The 23611-nt window shown below is 41.8% G+C and overlaps 1 protein-coding gene and 1 non-coding gene across 3 annotated transcripts; one reads left to right on the top strand and one right to left on the bottom strand.

The window, feature by feature from the left end:
- The first annotated feature begins 3045 nt into the window (after nt 1-3045).
- LOC133817347 (monooxygenase 2-like) lies at nt 3046-8211 on the top strand. 2 transcript variants are annotated; one of them, XM_062249842.1, is made up of 5 exons: nt 3050-3633; nt 4500-4562; nt 4697-4874; nt 7195-7423; nt 7592-8211. In XM_062249842.1, the coding sequence occupies exons 1-5, from the start codon at nt 3410-3412 to the stop codon at nt 8113-8115; spliced, it is 1218 nt and encodes a 405-aa protein (XP_062105826.1). In that variant the 5' UTR covers nt 3050-3409; the 3' UTR covers nt 8116-8211. The 2 variants fall into 2 exon arrangements, with proteins under 2 accessions (XP_062105827.1, XP_062105826.1); XM_062249843.1 differs by lacking the exon at nt 4500-4562 and having other exon boundaries at nt 3046-3633.
- Nucleotides 8212-18850: 10639 nt separating this feature from the next.
- Nucleotides 18851-18957, bottom strand: LOC133820562 (small nucleolar RNA R71). The gene has a single exon (XR_009886967.1). It is a non-coding gene; the product is annotated as a small nucleolar RNA R71 (small nucleolar RNA).
- Between the last annotated feature and the right edge of the window lie 4654 nt (nt 18958-23611).

Raw genomic sequence — 23611 nt, 5'->3', positions numbered from 1 at the left:
ATCGTTCACGCAATCCACCGATGCCATTCTCCCTCAATACACATTCCCAAGCTGCCAAGAACCTTCCCGCCGCCAAAGCTATTTTCCTGCACATATAAAACATAAAGGAATGAACCCAATGCCCAGCAAGGAAAATCTACTACAAGCATGAAACATAATCATACACATAAACTATAAACTATACACATATATCTATAAAGACGTACATTATATAAGACTATACTATTAATGGCCATTAAAACATGTGAAAAACCATCTACGTCCCCTTTCTAATATCTGAGGTAGGTTAGATCACAAGGTAGGTTTATGATAACCCATCTATGTCCCCTATCTAATATTTGAGGTAAGGCAAATCATAACCATGAAACATAAGAAGACATATCATAACATATTATAGCATAACTTATCATAACATATCAGCATAACATATAAGCATATAAAGCTATCCTATTTTCCTTACCAATATACTGGGATGATGAGAACAAAGTCGAGATTTTAGGACACTCCTAAAAACCATAATAGAGAGGTGAGTATACTAAGGAAAAGAGATGAAAAGAACTAACTACACCATCGAAAAGATACTTACCAACAAAAATCTCACGTTCAAGATCTTAGATGCCTAACCAAGAATAGAGAATACGAGTTAGGATTTGAGTAGAATAACTATAAGAATCAATACAAAAAGGAACTAGAATAAGGAATACCTTGAATGCTTCTATGACCGAACTACACCGCGAACCGAAATATACTATAAACCTTACTCCCCAAGTGTTTATTAAGCTTATAATGATTAAGCTTATAACCCCAACCAAAGTGTTTAACACTCTAAAGTAATCCTAGCAGCTTGTAGGCTCTGAACTCAGCTTGATGAATGAAGAAATGGTTGGGTACTAGGTCCTATTTATAGAGTTCAAGAATGAAAAGATCTTCATTTAGCTTGAATAAAATAATGGCTTTTTAATTGAAAAATATTTGAATAATCGTTCAACAGAGGCTAAAGAGTCGGTCAGAAAGATTCTGGACTTATCAAGAGGTTAAGGATTAAAATGAGCTCGGTTTCAAAATAGTTCAAAAATCATGCACCATAGTCGATGTATCACCTATGCTAGGCGATATATCGCCTGGGCTGATATACCCGAGGCTCGTCGAGGTGGTCGTGCGAAGCTACGTGTTTTTCGTATCCCCGTATGGCGATATATCGCCCCCTAGAGCTGCAATATATCGGCATACGCTGAAATATTATACACGTAATTACACTTTTTCAGCCTAATTTGAATTGAGTAAACAACCTTGACTAAGTTCTTTAACAATTTCAAAGCTGCTGGCAAACTCTAGGATTTCAAATATTACTCTTAATAAACATATTCCTCAAAAATACTTAATTTCTTCATTAAACCTACACAAGACAAGTGTTAATATCTTATTGGGTCTATCTAAACCTTATAGTATAATAAATATCACCTTCATAATCAGTCATATTAATCAAACCTTAGGTTATAATTAATATTCTTAAACTATTGATTAAACTTATAAAATCAACAAGTGTTACTACGAGTGTCCAACTACATCCCAACTTAAACCAAAATCCTCAGTCATAAAAATACTACAACTATTACTAGCTATTACTATTACTACTACTATCTAACTAGCTAAGTAAAGTTCTTGGACTCTACAGGCCTGGTGTCTGGGTCGTGATTTTCCCTTCATGGAAATGCTATAGCATTCCCTAGCAACAAGTTGATCCCCTCTTATTGTGCATATTCGACTAGGCGAAGGGAACTTCATAGCTAAGTGGTGGATAAAAGTTATGGTTTCAAATGTCATCAAGGCTGGTCGCCCCAAAATGGTGTTATAGGCAGTCGGACAATCTATTACGATGAACTCGAGCATCTTTGTCGTAGCTCGTGTTTCTTCCCCGATGGTTACAACGAGCTCGATCGTTCCAATGTCTACCATTCTTTCTCCTAAAAATATGTATAGAGTCGTGGAGGTCGCCTTTAGATTAGCTACTGATAGCCCCATCTTTTCTAAAGTAGACCTGAATAGCACGTTCATAGAGCTCTCGTTATCGATCAAGATCCTTCGAACTCTCCAGTTTGCGAGCTGAATGGTTATGAAAAGCATATTATTATGGGGGAATTGGACATGACTAGTGTGGCGTCCCGAAACTCCTAATATGATTAGTACCTTGGTTAGTGTGTCGGGAGGGCATGTGGGATAATTATGTGTTAATTAATTGATTTATGTGACTTATATGATTATATAGTTGAGTATGCATGATTACGTGTATTAAATATGTTTAAAGATTTGTTTTTTTTTTGTTAAAAATTAGTAATTTCGTAATTTTGACTCATTGATATTATATTTATATTTATGTGCTATATGTTTAAGACTACATTATTATATAAATATGTTTGTAATATTCCACGTGAGTGGATATAGAGGCATGACTTTTCTTCTATCCAATTTAAAATGGGTTTATACATTTTTTGACCCTGTGTTTTTTCTCATTACCTGTTTGGACCCTGTGTTTTAACAAATTACTTTTTGGACCATGTGTTTTGTAAAATAGTTAAAATAGAACCATAAATCTGATTTTGATCAATGTTTTCTCAACTAAAATCACAAATAATTTACCAAACTAACAATTCAGAACAAAAATAAAATTATTCTGCTTAAAAACTGTGTTGTTATATTCAATTTTTTCTTCATCAAAATTGAGTTTAGGGTTCTATTTTAACTATCTTACAAAATATAGGGTCCAAAAAATAATTTATTAAAATACAGAGTCCAAACAGATAATGAGACAAAACATTGGTCCAAAAAAATATAAACTCATTTAAAATTATGGAAAATGCAAAAGTTACTTTAATAAAACAAATATCAAAAGAAAGATGTCGGCCATCTAATCTAAGCAAGATGATGTGTTGCGTTTGCATACACATATATTACAACTTGGCTTAAAAGGCTTATCAACAACTTGTACGTTGTTTCTTAGCTGTGCTTTTCTCTCCTTGGCCATGACTAAGAGTAAACCAAAAAACGAAGAAAGAGAACATATACTATTCTTTAGTCAAAATTTAATATTATGAGAAACAATAATAATAAATAATGATGAATTGAATTTGAAATGGACTTTAAATTCAATTTCTTGACAAATAATTGACCATTTTGGCAAACAGGGCGTCTTTCTTTTGTTTTGGACATTGGACTTGTGTTGTGTTGGCTGGTGAGAAATTAGCCAAAACTCATAAGAACTTGTCGTACGTGGAGTTGGTTTATAAATATTACACAACTCCATCTGTTTGTAAAAAATACTAAAGGAAAAGAAGCCTATTTGATTTATCTGTTTTTTAGTAATCCCCTAACTCTAAGCCGTATCCAGAGTTGTCCATTCAGAGAGTAAGAAATGCAAATGATTAAGGAGGATGTGGTTATTGTGGGAGCAGGAATAGCTGGTTTAGCTACTGCAGTGGCACTCAAGAGAGTTGGGGTTAAGGCCCTGGTTTTGGAGAGATCCGATGGGCTTAGAGCCACAGGTGCAGCTTTGACCCTCTTCCCAAACGCTTGGGTTGCGCTTGATGCCCTTGGCGTTTCTCAAAAGTTTACCTCCCTTTACGCCCCTTTTCAAAGGTAAACTATCCTATAAAATATTTTCTTTGGAAATTTACTTAATACACTTATTTTTGCTAAAAAAATTACATTTTTATGGACTAAGAAAGTTTTTTTTTTAATTTTACGTTTTTAAGGAAATTTTACAGTTTTGCCTATTTTTCTTATTTTGTGTTATTTTTATTTGTTTTATGTTGTTTTTTTAGTTGTTTAGGTTTATATATAGTTGTTTTTGTGTTGTTGTTCATTTGTTTAGATATATGTATAGTTGTTTTGTTGTTGTATTGATGTCTAATTGGTGTTTAGTTATTTTTAGTTATATTTTGAATTTATTTATTTTTAAACGTGTTAGTGTATAATAGGTTGACTTCTAGTTGTTGTCCAATCGTTGTCTTTTAATATGTTAGTATGAGTGAGTTGATGTCTAGTTGTTGTATAATCATTGTTTTTTAGTTGTTTTTTTGACACAATATTTTTGTAAATAAAAAACTTTGAAAATCAAATTTTTGAAAACCTAAGTAAATATTTTGTTAAGAAACAAAATAAGAGACAGTAAAAAAAGTAAAAAACCAACAAAACAAAAAAAAAGTATATTTATATATATATATATATATATATAAACCTTATATAAATAATCACTATGATGTGTCATATATGTCATGTGTATGTTAAGTGTGTAAAATAAGTATGTCAATCATAGGCACACCCGCATATTATATACTTCATGATATAGTATATATTTTTTACTATTGAGATTTATTTAGGTGGAATGAACTCCACTAATTTAAGGTGTTGTTAAAAATACATGCTGCATCGTTTTGAGCATGTAAAATAAGTATCCTGATCAATATTCTCACTCATTTGTGTCTTTTGGCATTTTGTACCAGAATGTATATAACCAATATCAATACTGGAGATATTCAAGAAGTCTATTTTCAGGGAGCTAATAGGTAGCCATTGCCCCATAACTCTATGTTTTATAATAGTACCGAAAGATTAAGCAATGGTCGGCAACAAAGATTTTGTGTTAGGACAATAATTTCTTAATTAATAGGTTTTTGTTCTCCTCATGTATGTGAATCAGTGATGGAAATGAACCTAGAGCAGTACACAGGAAAGCTTTGCTCGAAGCTCTTGCGGATGAACTTCCAATTGAGTTTATTCGCTTTTCAAGCAAGATCACTGCCATAGAAACCCAAGAACAAGGAGATTCATCTATTGTTGTTGTTCACATGGAAGATGAAACTTTCATCAAAGCAAAGGTATTGTTATCGAAGTTACCTTTGAAATGTACTAAGAATGTAACGACCCGACATATTCTAATTAATTACTATAAAACAGTTATCGAAACTCATTTGAAAACAACATGAATTAAATATTTTTTACAAAATATCCAACTCAAGATCTCATTGTTTAAAATAAATCATATTTTACATGCATATCATAGTTAAAAATACATGTTATTAAAACTCAACAAATAACCATAACTTGAAGACTTTCAAAACCATGCATAAGTAGCAACCCCTTTGACCCCACAGGTCAACTGATCACGACATGCACACATCTGACCGCACTTGCTCCAACTCATCGCCTCATCAACTATGCTTATGCCTTTACCTGTAACACAGAGTATCTGTGAGCTAACGCTAAGCAAGAAGAGTTATATAGGACACAATCCCCAAAGCCCAATAACATAAGACATAAAACATACAACATAAAATATAAAACATAAAACATAGACATAAACTAATTCTTATCATCACAACCTAAAACATAAACTACTCATAGACGAAACCTTATCATTCAAAGTTCCATAATCGATCATATTGTAACGTAACATAATCATAGCATATTGTAATCTATACTAACCTGACCATAACGTAACATAAACATAGCATAAAATAATCTATCCTAGAATAATATATTCAATCCATAACACATATTATCGGTTTCGTTTCAGTCATAAACTAGTGCTGATCTGGTCAGTTGTGCAACTGAGCACGAATTAGCATAAGCATGTATTTTTCGTAACGTAAGCATGCAATTTATCGTAACATGAACATGCATTTTCATATCGTAAGCATGACACACAAACATACATCATATTCACATATATTTCAGTCACACACAACATGCATCACTCATAACATAGCTCCTAACATAATTCATAATGTAACTCATAACATAATTCATATCATAGTTCATAACATAACTCTTAGCAAAGTTCACAACATAATTCATAGCATAGCTTATAACACAACTTATAATGTAACATACAAAATTTACCACACTTAAGTACGCCGAGCATACACCTTGCATGAAAATATCCACTCTTCTTACATCAGGTCCAGCAGCGCTCCACACACACTAATGCTTCCCTTCAAGTATCCTTAGCAAGCCTATTATATCATATAACATCAAAAGCTTGACTCTCAAGCCAAACCAAAAACCATAATAAAATATACACATGTCCCTCTTAAGGATAATTCATACCCAAAATATCGTTAAGAAAGTCTTAACACCCTACTGCATAAATTCTCAAACCAAAAGGTAACAATATATATCAAACGGGTGCATTTAAACCAAAATAATGCATTTCTGGGCAATCAGCGCGACCGCGCCCACAGAGCACATGGGCTTTCCAAGCAAGTAGTGTGGTCGCGCCAGGGCTGGGCGTGGTCATGCTAATCACTAAATAAAGAAATCACAGATGTGATTTTAAACCTAGATTTCAACCCCAAATCGTAAAGTTTCGACCCCAATTTACCAAATCGTTCAACCTAACATGTTTATAACCCTTGAAACTCATATATAACCAATCATAAACATCAATAATAACAAATACAATAAAATCCCTTTTGTCAACATCAAAAATCTAAATCTATCATCAAACCTAAACGGTAAAATTGGAAGAAATTACCAATCAATATTCAACCGCCAATCTCCCAATCCTTGCTCCTTTGTATGGTTCTTAGTGCTCCAAATTACTAAATCCACGTCCTCATTTGGATCCCTAAGCCTCAAAGATCCAAATCAAGAACAAGAGAAGTGTTCTTGGCCTGTTTCTCTATCACATATCGTAAATGAGGAGTGTCTGACTATCGTATCCACTCTAAACCTAATTCCCAATATTAATTTATTTCTGATAATTAATCATATAAAGCCAACTTACCATACTATCCTCATTCTCTAATTTTCCTCAGTAATTACTTAAGCCCATCTTTGTATTTTCTATCAAAGCTAATAATTTGACTTTCCTTAATTACACTTTCTACCATAAAACTCATATATCTACTTTGACCCCTTATTTCCAATATCTTTGGCACTTAAGCCCTCGATACTTGAAGGAATCATGTTTTGTCATTGTCATACATATGCATATCATAATCATAAAACAAATCACATATTATCATGAAATTTAAAAGAAAAAAAATTCACATATACATCAATCATAAATTACCAAATTTCCCTCACAGACCAAATATCCATAAAATGCAAAGGCGAATATTGCAAAGAACCTTCATTCTCTTACATTTTATCTCAAAACAACTTTTAAATTTTAGAGCTACATGAAATTTGCAGGTTCTAATTGGATGTGATGGGGTGCACTCAATAGTGGCAAGTTGGTTGGGACTCGCTGGACTAGTTCATTCTGGTCGGTCAGCGGTTCGTGGAATGGCTGTGTTTTCTAAAGGCCATGGATTGAAGCAAGAAGTCCAACAGTTTGTTGGTGCAGGGAAAAGGGCTGGTTTTATTCCCATCACTAATACTGATATTTATTGGTTTATAACTTCTGCGTCTCCAAATAATGGTTCAATTTTTCAACCTTAACAATTATTTCAGTTCTTTCATATAACAATAGGAAAATGAAATAGTCTAGATTTAGAAAGATTCATTATCTAACATCATATCAAAACAAGAAGCTTTGTAAGTGAAGTAATACCTTTTGAATTTCATATTTATCCATGTTTCATTGTAGAGGCATACTTGGGAGGAGACCCTGAAGCAATTCTCAGAGAAGTACTTGAAAAATATGCCAACGACTTGCCAGAACTATTCCAAGACATTATCAAGCAATCTGATCTTTCAACATTGACATGGGCACCGTTAATGTTTAGGAAACCATGGAAGCTAGCATTTGGAAACTTATGCAAGAAAAACATCACGGTGGCCGGGGACGCCATGCACCCTATGACACCGGACTTAGGACAGGGTGGTTGCTCAGCACTTGAAGATGCTGTGGTGTTGGGCAGACACATTGGGGCCTGCATTGCAGAAAATGGAGGACTTCTCCCAAGAGAGATGATTAAAGCATTATCTAATTATGCAGAGGAAAGAAGGTGGCGAGCCACTTGGTTGATCATAAGCTCCTTCTTATCAGGGTGGGTTCAGCATGGTGGCTCTATGTGGGGGCTGAAGTTCTTCAGGGACACCATATTTTACAAATTTGTTTTCCCCAAGATTGCAAGTGTTATGTGTTATGATTGTGGGAAACTTTCCTAGAATCTTCATTCCTATCAAGTATAAGTTTTCTAATTGAAGATAAAAATTCACATATTTCTTAATTGAACAAGAGCAATATTTGTCTTACTTAAGGAATTCAATCATTCTCATGGGTTTTTTAATAATAATAATCATGATGATAATAATAAGTGAAAGTTGATTTACTACTACTACTTATTACCCACTTAAACTAAATACTAAAAATCATATTCAACAGACAACAAAGTGCAGTAAAAATAAAAATGACACAATCATTTTTATATGGTTCAGCCATGATTTCTTACAACCTCTTCCATGGAATCTAGTCTAAAGGTGAAGCAAATCCACTAACAATATCAAAAGATATTAAAAGAATCAATACATAAAAATAATTCAACACCCTCTTTCAAATTGCTTTAGAAATCAAGCACTCAACTCCCTGTTTTGATGAAGATCTTCTTGCAACCAGCCTCCTGCTCGTATTGATGTTTTTTGGACTCCCACCAACTTGACCTCGAGCTCTCAGGATCCGCCGAGGGTTCCTGAGATTCCTCTTCGCCTTGAATGGCCATTGCCAGCTGCCCGGGTTTAGATTTTCCCTTCATGGAAATGCTGTAGCATTCCCTGGCAGCGAGTTGATCGCCATGAATAGTGCAGATTCCCGTTGAAGTAGGGAATTTCATTGCGAGGTGGCGAATGGATGTGACGGCCTCGAAGGTTATGAGCGTAGGTCGGTCCAAAATGGCGTTGTAGGCAGCGGAGCAATCCATAACCACGAACTCAAGTAGTTTGGAGACTGTCCGAGGTCCTTCACCTAGGGTGATCACCAGCTCGATCGTCCCTATCGCTGCTGATCCTTCTCCCGAAAAACCATACAACATCATGGAGGTTACCTTAAGCTCGGCGACAGTCAAGCCCATCTTCTCTAAGGTGGATCAGAAAAGCAGGTTCACCGAACTTCCGTTGTCTATCAGTACCCTTCTCACTCTCCGGTTGGCGAGCTGGACTGCTACAACTAAGGGATCATTGTGAGGGAACTGGACATGGCCTGCATCTTCCTCCGTAAAAATGATTGGTTGCCTCTCCAATCGCTGCTGCTTTGACTGACGCTGTTCTGGGATGAACTCCACTCTGTTATGAGCCTTTAGTTCGTTCACATATCTCTTTTGGGCGCCTCTGCTCGTGCCAACGCCGAGGGGGAAAATTTCGTCTTAAGTGAGGATATTGACCCCCTAATAGGCGAGGACAGATCCGAGCTCCAGGCAATAGCGGAGCTCGAGGAAGTAAACATTGATCCACAGAATCCGTCACGAATGGTCAGGCTCGGGAAAAACCTCTGTAGCCAGAGGAAGGCAGAACTGACTACGTTTCTGCAAGATAACTTGGACGTATTCGCATGGTCGCACGAGGATATGGTGGGAATTAGCCCGAGTGTCATCATGCACACACTTCATCTGGATAAAAGCGTTCCTGCCAAGTCCCAGAAGCAAAGGCGTTTAGGAACCACTCAAGCTGAAGCCCTAGAGGAAGAGGTATCTCGGCTCAAGAAATGCGGCTTTATCCGTGAAGCCAAGTTTCCAGTGTGGGTTGCCAACCCCGTGCTGGTTCCAAAGCCTAACGGGAAATGGCGGACCTGCATCGATTTCTCCGACCTAAATAAGGCCTGTCCCAAGGATTGCTTCCCATTGCCCAGGATCGACCAGTTGGTGGATGCCACGGCGGGGCACGAGCTCATGTCCTTTATGGACGCGTACTCGGGCTACAATCAGATCGCGATGAATCCGGCGGACCAGGAGCACACTAGCTTCATGACCCCAACTAACGTCTATTGTTACAAGGTCATGCCGTTCGGTCTAAAGAGCGCCGGAGCTACCTACCAAAGACTAGTAAATAGAATGTTCGCAGACCAGATCGGAAAAAACATGGAAGTGTACGTTGATGACATGCTAGTCAAGTCAAAGATTGCTGATAACCATGTTTCCGACCTGGGAAAATGTTTTAAGATACTACGGGAATATAGAATGAGGCTAAATCCACAGAAATGCACTTTTGGAGTCGCGTCAGGGAAATTCCTGGGGTACATAGTCAATACCTGAGGAATCGAGGCAAACCCCGACAAGATCAGATCCCTGCTCGAATTTCCTTCTCCCAGGTCGCAAAAAGATGTCCAAGGCCTGACAGGAAGGGTGGCGGCCCTCAACCGGTTCATTTCCAAGTCCACCGATAAGTGTTTTCCCTTCTACAACCTGCTCCGAGGTAACAAGAAGTTTGAATGGTCAGTAGAGTGCGAAAGCGCATTCCTCCACCTGAAAGCACATCTGGCTGAGCCGCCCGTGCTATCCAAACCAAAGGCAGGAGAGCCTCTTTTTCTCTACCTGGCTGTCACTGAGGACGCAGCTAGTGTCGTGTTGGTACGAGAGGAGGACCAAGTTCAGAAACCAGTCTACTACATCAGCAAGAGACTTCTCGGTGCTGAGTCCCGATACTTGCTGATGGAGAAATTGGCGTTCTGCCTTATCACGGCTTCACGAAAGCTCAGGCCGTACTTCCAGTCCCACTCGATTCACGTCATGACCGATCAACCTTTAAGGTAGGTTTTGCAAAAACCTGAAGCATCGGGAAGTTTGATAAAGTGGGCCATCGAGCTTAGTCAGTTTGAAATTCTGTACACTCTGCGAACTGCTATAAAAAGTCAGGCCCTAGCCGATTTTATGGCAGAATACACGGGATTCCAGGAGGATCCCGCAGAGAACTCACCCCAAATCAACTCGCCCCAGGCTTCGTGGAGGATCTTTGTAGATGGTTCGTCCAACGAGAACGGCTCTGGCGCTGGAATCATTCTGATATCCTTTGAGGGACATAGATTCCACTCGGCGCTAAGGTTCGGATTCAAAGCCTCCAACAATGAGGCCAAGTACGAAGCTTTGCTGGCGGGACTGAGGATAGCCCAGGAGTTAAAGGCAAGCTCCGTCCAGTGCTTCAGTGACTCCCAGCTCGTGGTCAACCAGGTTCTGGGCGAGTATCAAGCACGGGGACCCAAGATGGCCGCCTATCTGGCAAAGGTAAAAGTTGAGCTGTCCGCATTTGAGCGAGGCTCGATCGAACAAATACCTCGGGAGCAGAACGCTAATGTAGACGCTCTCGCCAAGCTCGCCACCTCTGCAGAAACGGAAACCTTGGGGCTAGTGCCAGTCGAATTCTTGGAGAAACCAAGCGTAGAAGATATCAGGATGGAGGTCGAGATGATCGATGCCAGGCCGACCTGGATGACCCCCATCCTTGAGTATCTTGCTGAAGGCAAGCTACCTGAAGGGTGTAACGATGCACGGCGAGTCATGTACCAAGCTCCTAGGTACACGATAATCGATGGGGTGTTGTACCGACGTGGGCACTCCCTACCTCTCCTTCGGTGTGTTCTTCCAGGTGAGGCAAAGGCCATCCTGCAGGAAGTGCACGAAGGATTTTGCGGAGACCACACTAGGGGGCAGAGCTTGGCCTTAAAAGTCCTGAGGCAGGGGTACTACTGGCCAACCCTATCCAAGGACTCGATCTCATACGTGAAGAAGTGCGACAGGTGCCAGCGATTCGCTGCAGTTGCCCGAGCTCCTCCAGTCGAGCTGAAGATGATCTCGTTCCCATGGCCGTTTGTCGTTTGGGGGATAGACTTGGTTGGCACCCTCCCCACTGGAAAAGGCGGGGTCCGTTACGCCGTGGTAGCCATCGACTACTTCACTAAGTGGGCCGAGGTAGAACCTTTGGCAACGATAACGTCCAAAAAAGTGCTTGACTTCATGGTTAAGAGCATCATCTGCTGATTCAGCCTACCCAAGAAGATCGTTTCCGACAACGGCACCCAGTTCGACAGCGACCTGTTCACCAAGTTTTGTGAAAGACACGGAATTGTGAAAAGTTTCTCCTCCGTGGCCTATCCTCAGGCTAATGGCCAGGTCGAAGCTGTCAACAAGACCCTAAAGGCGAGCCTCAAGAAGAGATTAGACGAAGCAAAGGGGGTCTGGCCAGAACAGCTCCCCTAGGTCCTATGGGCGTACCGGACCTCACATCGGACTCCTACGGGTCATACTCTCTTTTCCCTAACCTTTGGGAGTGAGGCAGTCCTCCCCGTGGAAATTAAGGTGCTTTCGCATAGAGTCTAGCCTTACGACCAAGATCAAAACCACGAGCTCCTGTGCAATTCCCTCGATCTAGTTGATGAAAGGCGAGAGGATTCGCAACTCCAGCTCGCCCATTATCAGCAGAAAATCACTCGCTACTTCAACACCAAAGTCAAAAAATGCGCCTTTAGCGTTGATGACCTGGTCTTAAGGAGAGTTTTCCTGGCCGGGAAAGATCCCAGAGATGAAGTTTTGGGACCAAACTGGGAAGGACCATACCAGGTCATCGAAATCATTAAAGAGGGAACTTATAAGTTAGCCCGGCTTAATGGAGGGGCGGTCCCGCGCACTTGGAACGCCATCCACTTAAAGAAATATTATCAGTAATTCACTTGTAAGGCTTGGAAGGCCACTTTTTATGTATTAATGAGAATCAGTTTTTATGTATGTTTGCAAGTGTAATCTAAAGTAACCACGAAAGACCCTTTCCCAGTTACTTGGGGGGCATATGGTACCTGGATATAACCAGGTCTCCTTAATGACTTAGAAGTTGATTCATATCGATTGACCGTTGTTTTTCTTAAAAAAACACGAGATATTGATAAGGATTAACGCTAACTAAGTCCTATCCTGGTCTTAACCGGGTCATAAAACTTAGAAGTTGATTTAAATCTATTGATCGTTGTTCTTCTTAAAGAGCTCGAGATATGGATAAAAGTTAACGCGAACTAAGTTTTCAAATTAAGTTCCTGGTCTTAACCGGGTCATAAAACTTAGAAGTTGATTTAAATCTATTGATCGTTGTTCTTCTTAAAGAGCTCGAGATATGGATAAAAGTTAACGCGAACTAAGTTTTCAAATTAAGTTCCTGGTCTTAACCGGGTCATAAAACTTATAAGTTGGTTTAAGTCTATGGATCGTTGTTCTCCCTAAAGAGCTCGAGATATGGAAAAAGATCAGCATAAACTAAGTTTTTCAAGAAATTGTAGCTGAAGTGCGTAAAGGCAAAAAAGAGATCAATTGAAAGCGTTAAAGCAAATTGTCTCGAGGTGAAAGCACCTCATGCAAAGGTTACATACAAATTATTTAAAAAATATTGGGGGGCACAAGAAACGCCCTAAGCTCTGCCATTTGGGCCCTTGGAGGCCGCCGTCTCGCCTCGCTCAACTGTGCCAGAACTATCCCCGGTCTCCGAGGGCGCCTCTTTATCAAGGCGAGCTTAGAACTTCACCAGCAAGCGCTCCCAGAGGCTCGCTGACATGAAGGAGAAGTCCGCATCTGGATTGTAGGCCCAACATTGGTAGAACAGATCTTCTATGGACTTTTCCAAAGTTGTCCACTCGACCTCTAGGGCAGCCTGGGCGGCCTGGACCTCGGTCTTCGCGGCGTCTAGGTCCGTCTTCGAGGTGGCAAGGGAGGTCTCGAGCTCTTGGACCTTCAAACGAGTTTTCTTCAGCTCGACCCGCGAGGCCGCCAGGGCATCCTTGGCCGCCTACAGGGTATTCTGATGCTCGTCCCTCATGTCCCCGAGCTGAGTCTTGGTCCTGATAATGCTCTGGTGAAGGGCGACAATGATCATGCAAAAACAAAAGCGAAGGGATAAAGAAAAATTCATGTGTACTAAGGGAATCCTACCCCTCGGGCTAGAAGAAGAATCTAAGTCGATCACTTCCCGAGCTGGCACAAGTTCTGGGTCCGGGTCTAACTCAGGGCTAGATTCCTCTACATACTGCCTAAGCCCCGGAGCTACGTCACCCCTCCAGAGCGATGGCCATGTTCGAAGGTTGGTCCCATACTCCTCGAATAGGATCGACCTAAAGGCTAGGGTGTTATCTACTACTACGGTACCCCTAGGCCGACTATCTTGATAGTCCAGCACAAGCCGGTCAACACAATGGAGCAGGGTCGTGTTCAGGTCCGGATCGCTCCGGTGACGATGGAAGAGCTGCCTAGGATTGAACCTAGCTAGCCGGGGGTCTGCTGTGGCCCTATCTAGACTCCTAAACGTGTAAGGGTTACCTTGGCCAGAAGGACCCGCGGCTGCTCCGGATTGGATCCTCTCCTCGCCCGTCACCGGGACGACCTCCAAGGTCCGCTTCCTATTCCTCACGAGCGGAACTTCATCGCCTTCGTCCTCCTCATCCTCGTCTTCCGCGACCTCCTCCAAGATGATGGGTCTAGTGTCGCGAGCTGGGGGAAGCCCCTGGGGCCTCCTGAGGTTCAAAGTCTGATTTGGGAAAATCAGCTTGTAGGCCACCATCGTCTCGTCTGTTACGAGCATGCGATAATCCTTCTCGTTGGGGGGCAAGCCCGCCAGCGTCTCTTATTGGGCCCCGAGGGTCACAGATTTCTCTGTCCTCGCGAAGATGGCTGCAGAAATAGCCTAAGTCAGAAAGGGGTACGGGAGGAGCTAAAACGACACTTAACTTACGAGCTAAGGAGAAAAGATACTTACGAGGACGATTGAAGTAGTGGAGCTCGCAGTTTTTAAACCCCGTCGACATGAAGAACTGGTCCTTGAAATCGTTGGGGTGGCTGGGTATCTCGATGACCGCAACCGTATTGGGAAATCGGGTTAAGTAGTAAAACCCGTCGCCTCGCCCCCGCTGGTCCGGGCTGGCTTTGAGGCAGAAAAAATATAAAATATCCGCAGGAGTGGGGACCTCCCACTCATGCTTCTGAAACAAGTATTTCAACCCAGCCAGCAAGCGATGGGAGTTGGGGGGAGCTGAAACGGTGCCAACCTCACATAATTTAGGAAATCAGCAAAATACTGATCCAGTGAGAGGAAGGCCCCCGCCTTAAAATGTTCACCGCTCCAGGCCGCGAACGACTCGTCGAGCGGCGCACAGCTCCGCTTGCCCTCTGCGGCAGGTCGGGCCACCACGGATGCTTTCCCCAGGGCGATGTTGTGGGAGAGAAAGATTTTGTTGATCTTCGTCTGGTCGATGACCTTTGAGACGATCCTCTCCGCCTCAAAGAAGGCGTCGGGGGCGACCTTGACCTCCTGCTCCACCGCCGGCCCAAAGTTGGGGATTGGGGAGTCCGGCATCACCGCCTTTCCTTTGTCCTGCTGTGAGGCCGAGCTGCTGACGGTCTTCTTGGGGGCATTCCTTTTCGGTGCCATCTGGTCGCCTAACGAACAAAAGAAAACATTTCAGAAAAGGCGACCCAAGCGTGAGGAAAAGTCAAATGTTATTTACACGAGCTGAGGTAAGCCCAGCCCGTGGAGAGTGGGACCACGCGGTTCGATGAACACGCGCCTGTGCTCCAAACAGATCCCCGATTACTCGGAATTCGTGTGTCAGGAGGGTCAGGATAGAATTTGCCTTGGGGGGAAAGTTTCAGTAGGCAAAAAATGCAAAACCGCCTGTGAAGCGTGTTCCCTAAGCTACCCGATTTTGCACCCAAAAGTTCCAAAACTCCTACCCAGAAATTTTCTCCAAAAAAAGCATCCTGTAAACCATACTCTTAAACAATTTCCTACAGCAAAAATACCCTAGCCTAAAAAGGGGTTTTCACCCTCCATATCCAAAAAACCCAATACAACCATGCATGCGGCTACAGTAAAATATTTACCTAAGCTACAGTGAAATATATTTCCAAAACACACATGGTCAGGGAACTTACAGTGTTTGACTGGGAGGTGGGTGAAGGTATTGCCTGGGTGAAAGCTTCGTCAGAGTACCGGCTTCCAAAGCTTTGAAGAAATCCTGACGTCTGAGCCTCTTGAACGCTGAGTATAGCAGTCACAGAGAAGAGGGTTTTTTCTTTCGTCTGAGATGAAGAGAGAAGAAGAAGAGATTCGGAAAAATTTCAAATGAAAGGGTGGCCCGTGCGTAGGATGGCCACCCTTTTTTATATACGTGAAAGGTCACGTATAGAGGGCCGTTGGATGACCCTGATGAGGGATCCGAGGCCCTCCACTCGAAATACGAAACGACGGCTGAGCATAGGCTAGGCCATTTAATGTGGTTCTCGTAAGGCGTACCGTCACCAACCACGATGTTCCACGTATCAGGCGCCTGCGTAAGAGGTGGAATATGAAGAGTTCATGGGGAAGCCTAAAAGCCCCTACTGCAGTCTTACCCGACGTGGCATACCACGAGCAGGGGCTTGGGGGGCAGATGTACGCCTTATTTTTCCCACGAGCTGATTAGCGAGCCGAGCTGCGGCCTAATCATGGTTATCTCGTGGACGTCACCGCAGACCGGAGCTTCTGTCATTAGGTCATACCTACCTAGCTCGAGGAAACCCCAAGGGCTCGCCTTCATTGCCCAAGACTGGGGCAGGGATTCTGAAGGCCGAAGGTCGAGTCAAGTATGCAACTCGTGGTGCGAGCTGGATATGGAGGCTATGACCCTTTGTGAAGTCAACACACGCAAGGTAAACGTGCATATATCAGACATCACGTGTCTGATATCCCCCTGACTTCTCGGACACGCAGCAGGAACGTGCATATTCAGACACCCACGACTGGGTTGGGCCGTGCGGCCCATTATCTCCTTACCTATCGATTTGACCACACTAATGTGTCAGGTTTAGGAATTAATCATGAATGTCACAAAGCTAATGTGATAGATAAGCGGGTCACGGGATGACTGATAAACGAGTTTTAGGCTCGTTTATGGTTCTAGTTTTTAGGTTATTTTTCTTTAGTTAGGATTGTTTTATTTCGGATTTATGCTCGTTTGTTCTTGTTTCAGGGTAATTGATGTTAAGTGTTGCAAATATTGAAAAGGAGCGAAAATGGAATGAAATCGAGACGGATTAGTGACTTTTGGGTGTTTCTGTAAGTAGCGCTACAGCGCTACCTTGGGAGCGCCGTAGCGCTAGGAAGAATTCTTGACGAGCTTCAGCACTGACTTAAGCGCTACAGCGCTACAACATCAGCGCTACAGCGCTGGGAAGCAGTTTTCAGGAAGATAGTTCCTGACTTTAGCGCTATAGCGCTACCAAAAGAGCGCTACAGCGCTGGTGCCTAGTTTTTTCCCTGTTTTGTTTCTGAGTTTAGCGCTACAGCGCTACGATGTTAGCGCTATAGCGCTGGGGTCGCGATTTCTGGCCTAATTGGTTATTTTTGATGGGCAATTCAGTCTTTTCGAGAGGGGAACTTTGGTAGGTTTTTTTTGGAATCATATATGCGACTGAAAGAGGGCTAAGGAGACGACGACGGCTGGAGTAAGAACACCATATTGGAGGATTCGTCCCTGAGTTTTCATCATCTTTTTCTGTCAATTTTCATGTTTGTAATTGAATTATCTTATTGCTAGAATGAAGATCATAGGCTAAATTCTCTTTTAGGGCTTTTATGTGAATCTTTTGGAAACCCTTGTTATGGTTTAATGCAAAGTTGATATTCTTCTTCATCTCTTTCAATTCCTTGCAGTCTATGTTAATTGTGCGATTATTGATTGATCACCTCTAATTGCTAATTTATGAATCAAATTAAAATCTGAAAAGTGAAATTTGATATACTTTGATTGTTTGGATGCAAATTTAATTTAGAACGAAAGTATCTAGGTTATTTGCTTATTTTCTGAGTTGCGTGGCTAATGCCCTCTACATGATTCAACTTACCATAGAAATATAGGAAGTTGTCATTTAGATTGAATTTCATAAGTCTTGACCAGATTATGAATTATTGTTGCAACTTATTCTTGAATAGGGAGAAGGGGATATAGATGCTTGCATTAGGAAATAACAGGGTGGAAAAATAGAGGATCATAATTGTCCTAATTGTATTTTCTTTGTTAATTTGTTTAATTCTTCTTTGCGCTTTGTTAGTATTTTTCTTAGTTTAAAATCTCTGATAATTGTTTTATCAAATAGAATTAAAGGATTAATTGATTGGTAATTGATAAATCAGTCCTTGAGGACGATACTCGGTTTTTACCATTTTTATTACAAATTGCGACTGTGTGCACTTGCATAGCTATAAATTTCGCAACAAGTTTTTGGCGCCGTTGCCGGGGACTGAAAATTATCAATATCAGTCTAATTAATTTTTATTCTAATTTGATTTTTATTTCTCTCGTTTCTAATCTGTTTATTTGCTTAATTTGTCTATCTCAGGTGAATTTTGGTATATGCGTGGCAGGAAAGGAAAAGCCACACTTGTTCCTCTGAATCCCGAGATCGAAAAGTCTTGCAATCAAATCAGAAAGAATAAGAGAGAGACGCAGAATTCTGTGAAGATGGCACAGAATGATGGGGATGGCAGGAATGGTATAAATCCAGGAGTTGTCCAAGGGGTTCAGGCTCAGACCAATGCTGAGAGGAGTCTGAGAGATTATGTGCTACCCACTCTGACGGGAGTACAAAATAGTATACGCCCACCAGCTGTAGAGGCCAACAACTTCGAAATCAAGCCTGCTATTTTACAAATGGTGCAGTCCTCTGTGCAATTCAATGGGTTGCCCTCTGAAGATCCTCACACCCATTTGTCCAACTTCCTGGAGTTGTGTGGAACCTTCAAATATAATGGGGTGAGTGATGACGCAATCAAGCTTAGGCTCTTCCCATTTTCTCTAAGGGACAGAGCTAAGAGTTGGCTGAATTCTCTGCAGCCAAACTCCATTGTCACTTGGCAAGATCTGGCTCAGAAATTTTTATCCAAATTTTTCCCTCCGTCAAAGGCTGCTAAACTGAGGGGAGAGATAAATAACTTTTGCCAGAATGACGGGGAGTCACTGTATGAAGCTTGGGAACGGTTTAAGGAACTCCTGAGAAGATGTCCTCATCATGGCATTGAACAGTGGATGCTAGTACAGAATTTCTACAATGGTTTATGTCCAACAACCAGAACTATTATAGATGCTGCAGCAGGTGGTACTTTTATGAGCAAGAGTGCAGCTGGTGCTTATGAGCTGCTGGAGGACATGGCTACAAACAACCATCAGTGGTCAGAGGAAAGATCATCAGGAGTTAGAAAGGTAGCTGGAGTGCATGAGCTAGATGCGATTACTGCTTTAACAGCGCAAGTAGCCTCTTTGACCAAGCAGTTGCAACAGAGTAGTATGTCTGCTAATGCGGTTCAGATGGCAGTGAGGTGTGAAATATGTGGTGGTGCTCATTCTTTCGATCAGTGCCCTATCTGTAATAATAACACCCCAATGGATCACGCCCAAGTTCAAGCGGTGGGAAATTTTCAGAGGCCACTCAATAACCCATTCTCCAACAACTACAATCCAGGGTGGCAAAATCATCCAAATTTTTCGTGGAAAAATAATCAAGGCCAACAACCTCCGTTTCAGGGCCAGTTTCAGAATAACATGTCTCAGCCACCTATGAATCAAGCTTCGTCATCACTGCAGCCTAGGCCTCAACAACCAATGCCTCAACCTGAGAGACCTAATGAATTGCAAGCTGCCCTGTTGACTCTTACTAATACACAAACTCAATTCATGACTGAGACCAGATCCTCCATTAGAAACCTTGAGACACAGGTTGGGCAGTTGGCCAATATGCTCAATAACAGACCTCAGGGAAACTTGCCTAGTAATACTGAAGTAAACCCCAAGGAGCAAGTTCAGGCAATTACTCTGAGGAGTGGAAAGCAAACAGAGCAGCCTAGACCTCCACAGGCAGTAGTTCAGAAAAAAGAGATGGGTGCACAGTCTGATTCAGAAAGGGTTTCTGAAGACCATCAGAAGTCAGATCAGAGTCCCCCAGTTGTCATTGAGCAGCCAGTTAGAGTTCCATACCCTCAGAGGCTTAGAAAGACGACCCTTGATAAACAGTTTTCTAAGTTTCTTGAGGTGTTTAAAAAGCTGCACATAAACATTCCTTTTGCGGAGGCCTTGGAGCAGATGCCCAGTTATGTTAAGTTCATGAAGGAGATTCTGTCAAAGAAAAGGAGAATGGAGGACTATGAGACTGTAGCACTCACTGAAGAGTGCAGCGCTATTTTACAACGGAAGTTACCCCAAAAGCTGAGAGATCCGGGGAGTTTCACCATACCTTGCACCATTGGCGAGTTTGAATGTAAGCACGCCTTATGTGATCTGGGGGCAAGTATCAATTTGATGCCCTTATCTGTGTTTAAAAGACTTGGTTTGGGGGAGGCAAAACCAACAACTGTCACTTTACAGCTCGCAGACCGATCGTTAACACATCCACGAGGTATTATTGAGGATGTTCTTGTGAAAGTGGATAAGTTCATATTTCCCGCTGACTTTATTGTTCTGGACATGGAGGAGGACACAGATGTCCCTATTATTCTTGGTAGGCCATTTCTAGCCACAGGCCAAGCTCTTATTGATGTTCAAAAAGGAGAGCTTAAGCTTAGAGTTCAAGGAGATGAGGTGGTCTTTAATGTCTTCAAGTCTATGAAGTATCCGATGGCTAGTGACAGTTGCTTTAGTGTGGATGTGATAGAAAAGGCAGTCTCCAAGAGAAGGATGAGCAGTGATGCCTTAGAGGCAGTATTATTGGGTGATGAAGGCGATGATGATGAGGACGCTGAGATCAGAGAATGTGTCAACTGGATAAATTCTTTCTTACCATATTGGAAAAAGTTCCAAGAATTAGCGGATGCGACTGAAAAACCGCTAACCTCCATTCAGCAGCCACCACCGTTGGAATTAAAGGTTCTCCCAGATCACTTGCAATATGCTTATTTGGGAGAGAATGAAACCTTACCGGTCATTGTGTCAGCTGACCTTTCAAAGGTAGAATTGGAGAAACTGTTGAGGGTTCTAAGGGAGCATAAATTGGCCATTGGGTGGACATTGGCAGATATTAGAGGAATAAGCCCAGCGACAGTGATGCATAAAATTTTATTGGAGGAGAATAGCAAGCCATCCATAGAGGCCCAGAGAAGACTCAATCCAGCCATGAAGGATGTAGTATTGGATCAGATTCTTAAATGGTTGGATGTTGGGGTGATCTACCCAATTTCTGATAGTGCATGGGTGAGCCCTGTGCAAGTGGTACCTAAGAAGGGTGGAATGACCGTGGTGAAAAATGAGAACAATGAACTCATTCCAACAAGGACTGTAACGGGGTGGCGGATTTGTATAGACTACCGCAAGCTCAATAAGGCAACAAGGAAGGATCATTTTCCTTTGCCTTTTCTTGATCAGATGCTTGACAGATTGGCAGGCCACAGCTACTACTGTTTCTTGGATGGGTATTCTGGGTATCATCAGATCGCTATTGCACCAGAGGATCAAGAGAAAACAACCTTCACATGTCCTTATGGCACATTTGCTTTCAGGAGAATGCCATTTGGACTATGCAATGCCCCTGCAACATTTCAACGGTGCATGATGGCCATATTTTCAGACATGGTAGACCGGTGTATTGAGATTTTCATGGATGACTTCTCTGTTTTTGGCTCATCATTCGACCTCTGTTTGGGTAATTTAAAGAACGTGCTGCGTCGTTGTGAGATGGCTAATCTGGTGTTGAATTGGGAGAAATGCCATTTTATGGTGAAAGAGGGGATTGTCCTTGGCCATAAAATTTCAAGTGAGGGAATTGAGGTAGATAGAGCGAAAATTTCTACCATTGAAAGGCTGCCTCCACCAGTTTCAGTAAAAGGAGTTAGAAGTTTTCTTGGTCACGCTGGGTTCTATCGAAGATTCATCAAGGATTTCTCAAAGGTGTCTAAGCCTCTTTCGAATCTGCTTATGAATGGAGTTGTCTTTGATTTTAATGACGAATGTTTGAGGGCGTTCAATTTCTTGAAAGAAAAGCTTATTTCTGCTCCAATTGTGATAGCTCCGAAATGGGAATTGCCTTTTGAGTTGATGTGTGATGCCAGTGATTACGCAGTGGGGGCAGTTCTGGGACAACGGATTGACAAGGTATTCAGGTCTATTTACTATGCTAGTCGGACTCTAAATGATGCTCAGCTTAATTATGCCACCACAGAAAAAGAGTTGCTAGCTATTGTGTTTGCTTGCGACAAATTTAGACCATATCTGATTGGCAACAAGGTGATTGTCTACACTGATCACTCTGCCATTAAATATTTGATGTCAAAGAAAGATGCCAAGCCCCGCCTGATTAGATGGATTCTGTTGCTTCAAGAATTTGACATGGAGATTCGTGACAAAAAGGGCAGCGAGAATGTGGTAGCTGATCATCTCTCTAGACTTGAGGCGGAGGAGACTGAAAATAAGAAAGCAGTGCAAATCAATGATCATTTTCCTGACGAGCAGTTGTTTGGGGTAAGTGAAACCTTAGCTGTCCCTTGGTTTGCAGATATAGTGAACTTCTTAGTTGCCAAGATTGTGCCTTCTGAAATGTCAAGGCAGCAATTAAAGAAATTCTTTTCTGAGGTGAAACACTACTATTGGGAGGAACCTATTCTCTATAGGCACTGTGTTGATCAGATTATCAGAAGGTGCGTTCCTGAAGAAGAGATGCAATCCATTCTTAATCACTGTCATAATCAACAATGCGGAGGGCATTTTGGAGCATCAAGAACGGCGGCTAAGGTATTACAAAGCGGTTTCTATTGGCCTTCATTATTCAAGGATGCCAATGTGTTTGTCAAGGCTTGTGATAGATGTCAGAGAACGGGCAATATCTCGAGGAGAAACGAAATGCCTCTACAAGGGATTCTTGAGGTAGAACTGTTTGACGTATGGGGCATCGATTTCATGGGGCCTTTTCCACCATCTTACAACAATGAATACATTCTATTGGCGGTGGATTATGTATCTAAATGGGTGGAGGCTGCAGCAACTAGATCCAATGACGGAAAAACTGTCCTTAATTTTCTGCAGAAACATATTTTTACTAGATTTGGTACTCCCCGAGCTCTGATTAGTGATGAAGGGAAACACTTTGTGAATAAGCAACTGGATGCATTGTTGGCTCGTTATGGAGTTTATCACCGAAAAGCTTTGCCTTACCATCCTCAATCAAATGGGCAAGCTGAAGTTTCAAATAGAGAAATCAAGAGCATCCTGGAGAAGACCGTTGACAGTTCGAGGAAGAATTGGTCGAAAAAGTTAGATGATGCGATTTGGGCATACAGAACTGCATTCAAAACACCGATAGGCATGTCTCCTTACAGGTTGGTGTTTGGTAAAGCATGTCATCTACCAGTTGAATTGGAGCACAAGGCATTCTGGGCTATGAAAAAGTTGAATTTTGATTGGAATGCTGCTAGTGAACGAAGGCTGTTGCAACTGAATGAACTTGACGAGTTCAGAAATGAGGCTTATGAGAATGCCAAGATTTATAAAGAAAGAACAAAGGCTTGGCATGACAAGAACTTAATCAGAAGGGAGTTCCAACCAGGGCAGCAGGTACTTCTGTTCAATTCAAGACTTCGACTGTTTCCTGGCAAATTGAAGTCAAGATGGTCAGGGCCCTTCACTGTAGTTCAAGCTTTTCCATATGGCTCTGTAGAAGTTCGGGGAAATTCAGGTGCTTTATTTAAAGTC

This window comes from Humulus lupulus, chromosome 2 (genome assembly GCF_963169125.1).
Source record: "Humulus lupulus chromosome 2, drHumLupu1.1, whole genome shotgun sequence".
Lineage (NCBI taxonomy): Eukaryota > Viridiplantae > Streptophyta > Magnoliopsida > Rosales > Cannabaceae > Humulus > Humulus lupulus.
The sequence above is the reverse complement of the archived record's forward strand: the minus strand, read 5'-3'. Positions and strand labels throughout refer to the sequence as shown.

What these genes read in the sequence shown, in the direction of transcription:
- LOC133817347 (XM_062249842.1), top strand. Translation starts at nt 3,410, where the DNA reads ATGCAAATGATTAAGGAGGATGTGGTTATTGTGGGAGCAGGAATAGCT. An exon ending in CTTTACGCCCCTTTTCAAAG is followed by an intron (nt 3,634 to 4,499) that starts GTAAACTATCCT and finishes ATTTTGTACCAG; the next exon opens with AATGTATATAACCAATATCA. An exon ending in TATTTTCAGGGAGCTAATAG is followed by an intron (nt 4,563 to 4,696) that starts GTAGCCATTGCC and finishes TATGTGAATCAG; the next exon opens with TGATGGAAATGAACCTAGAG.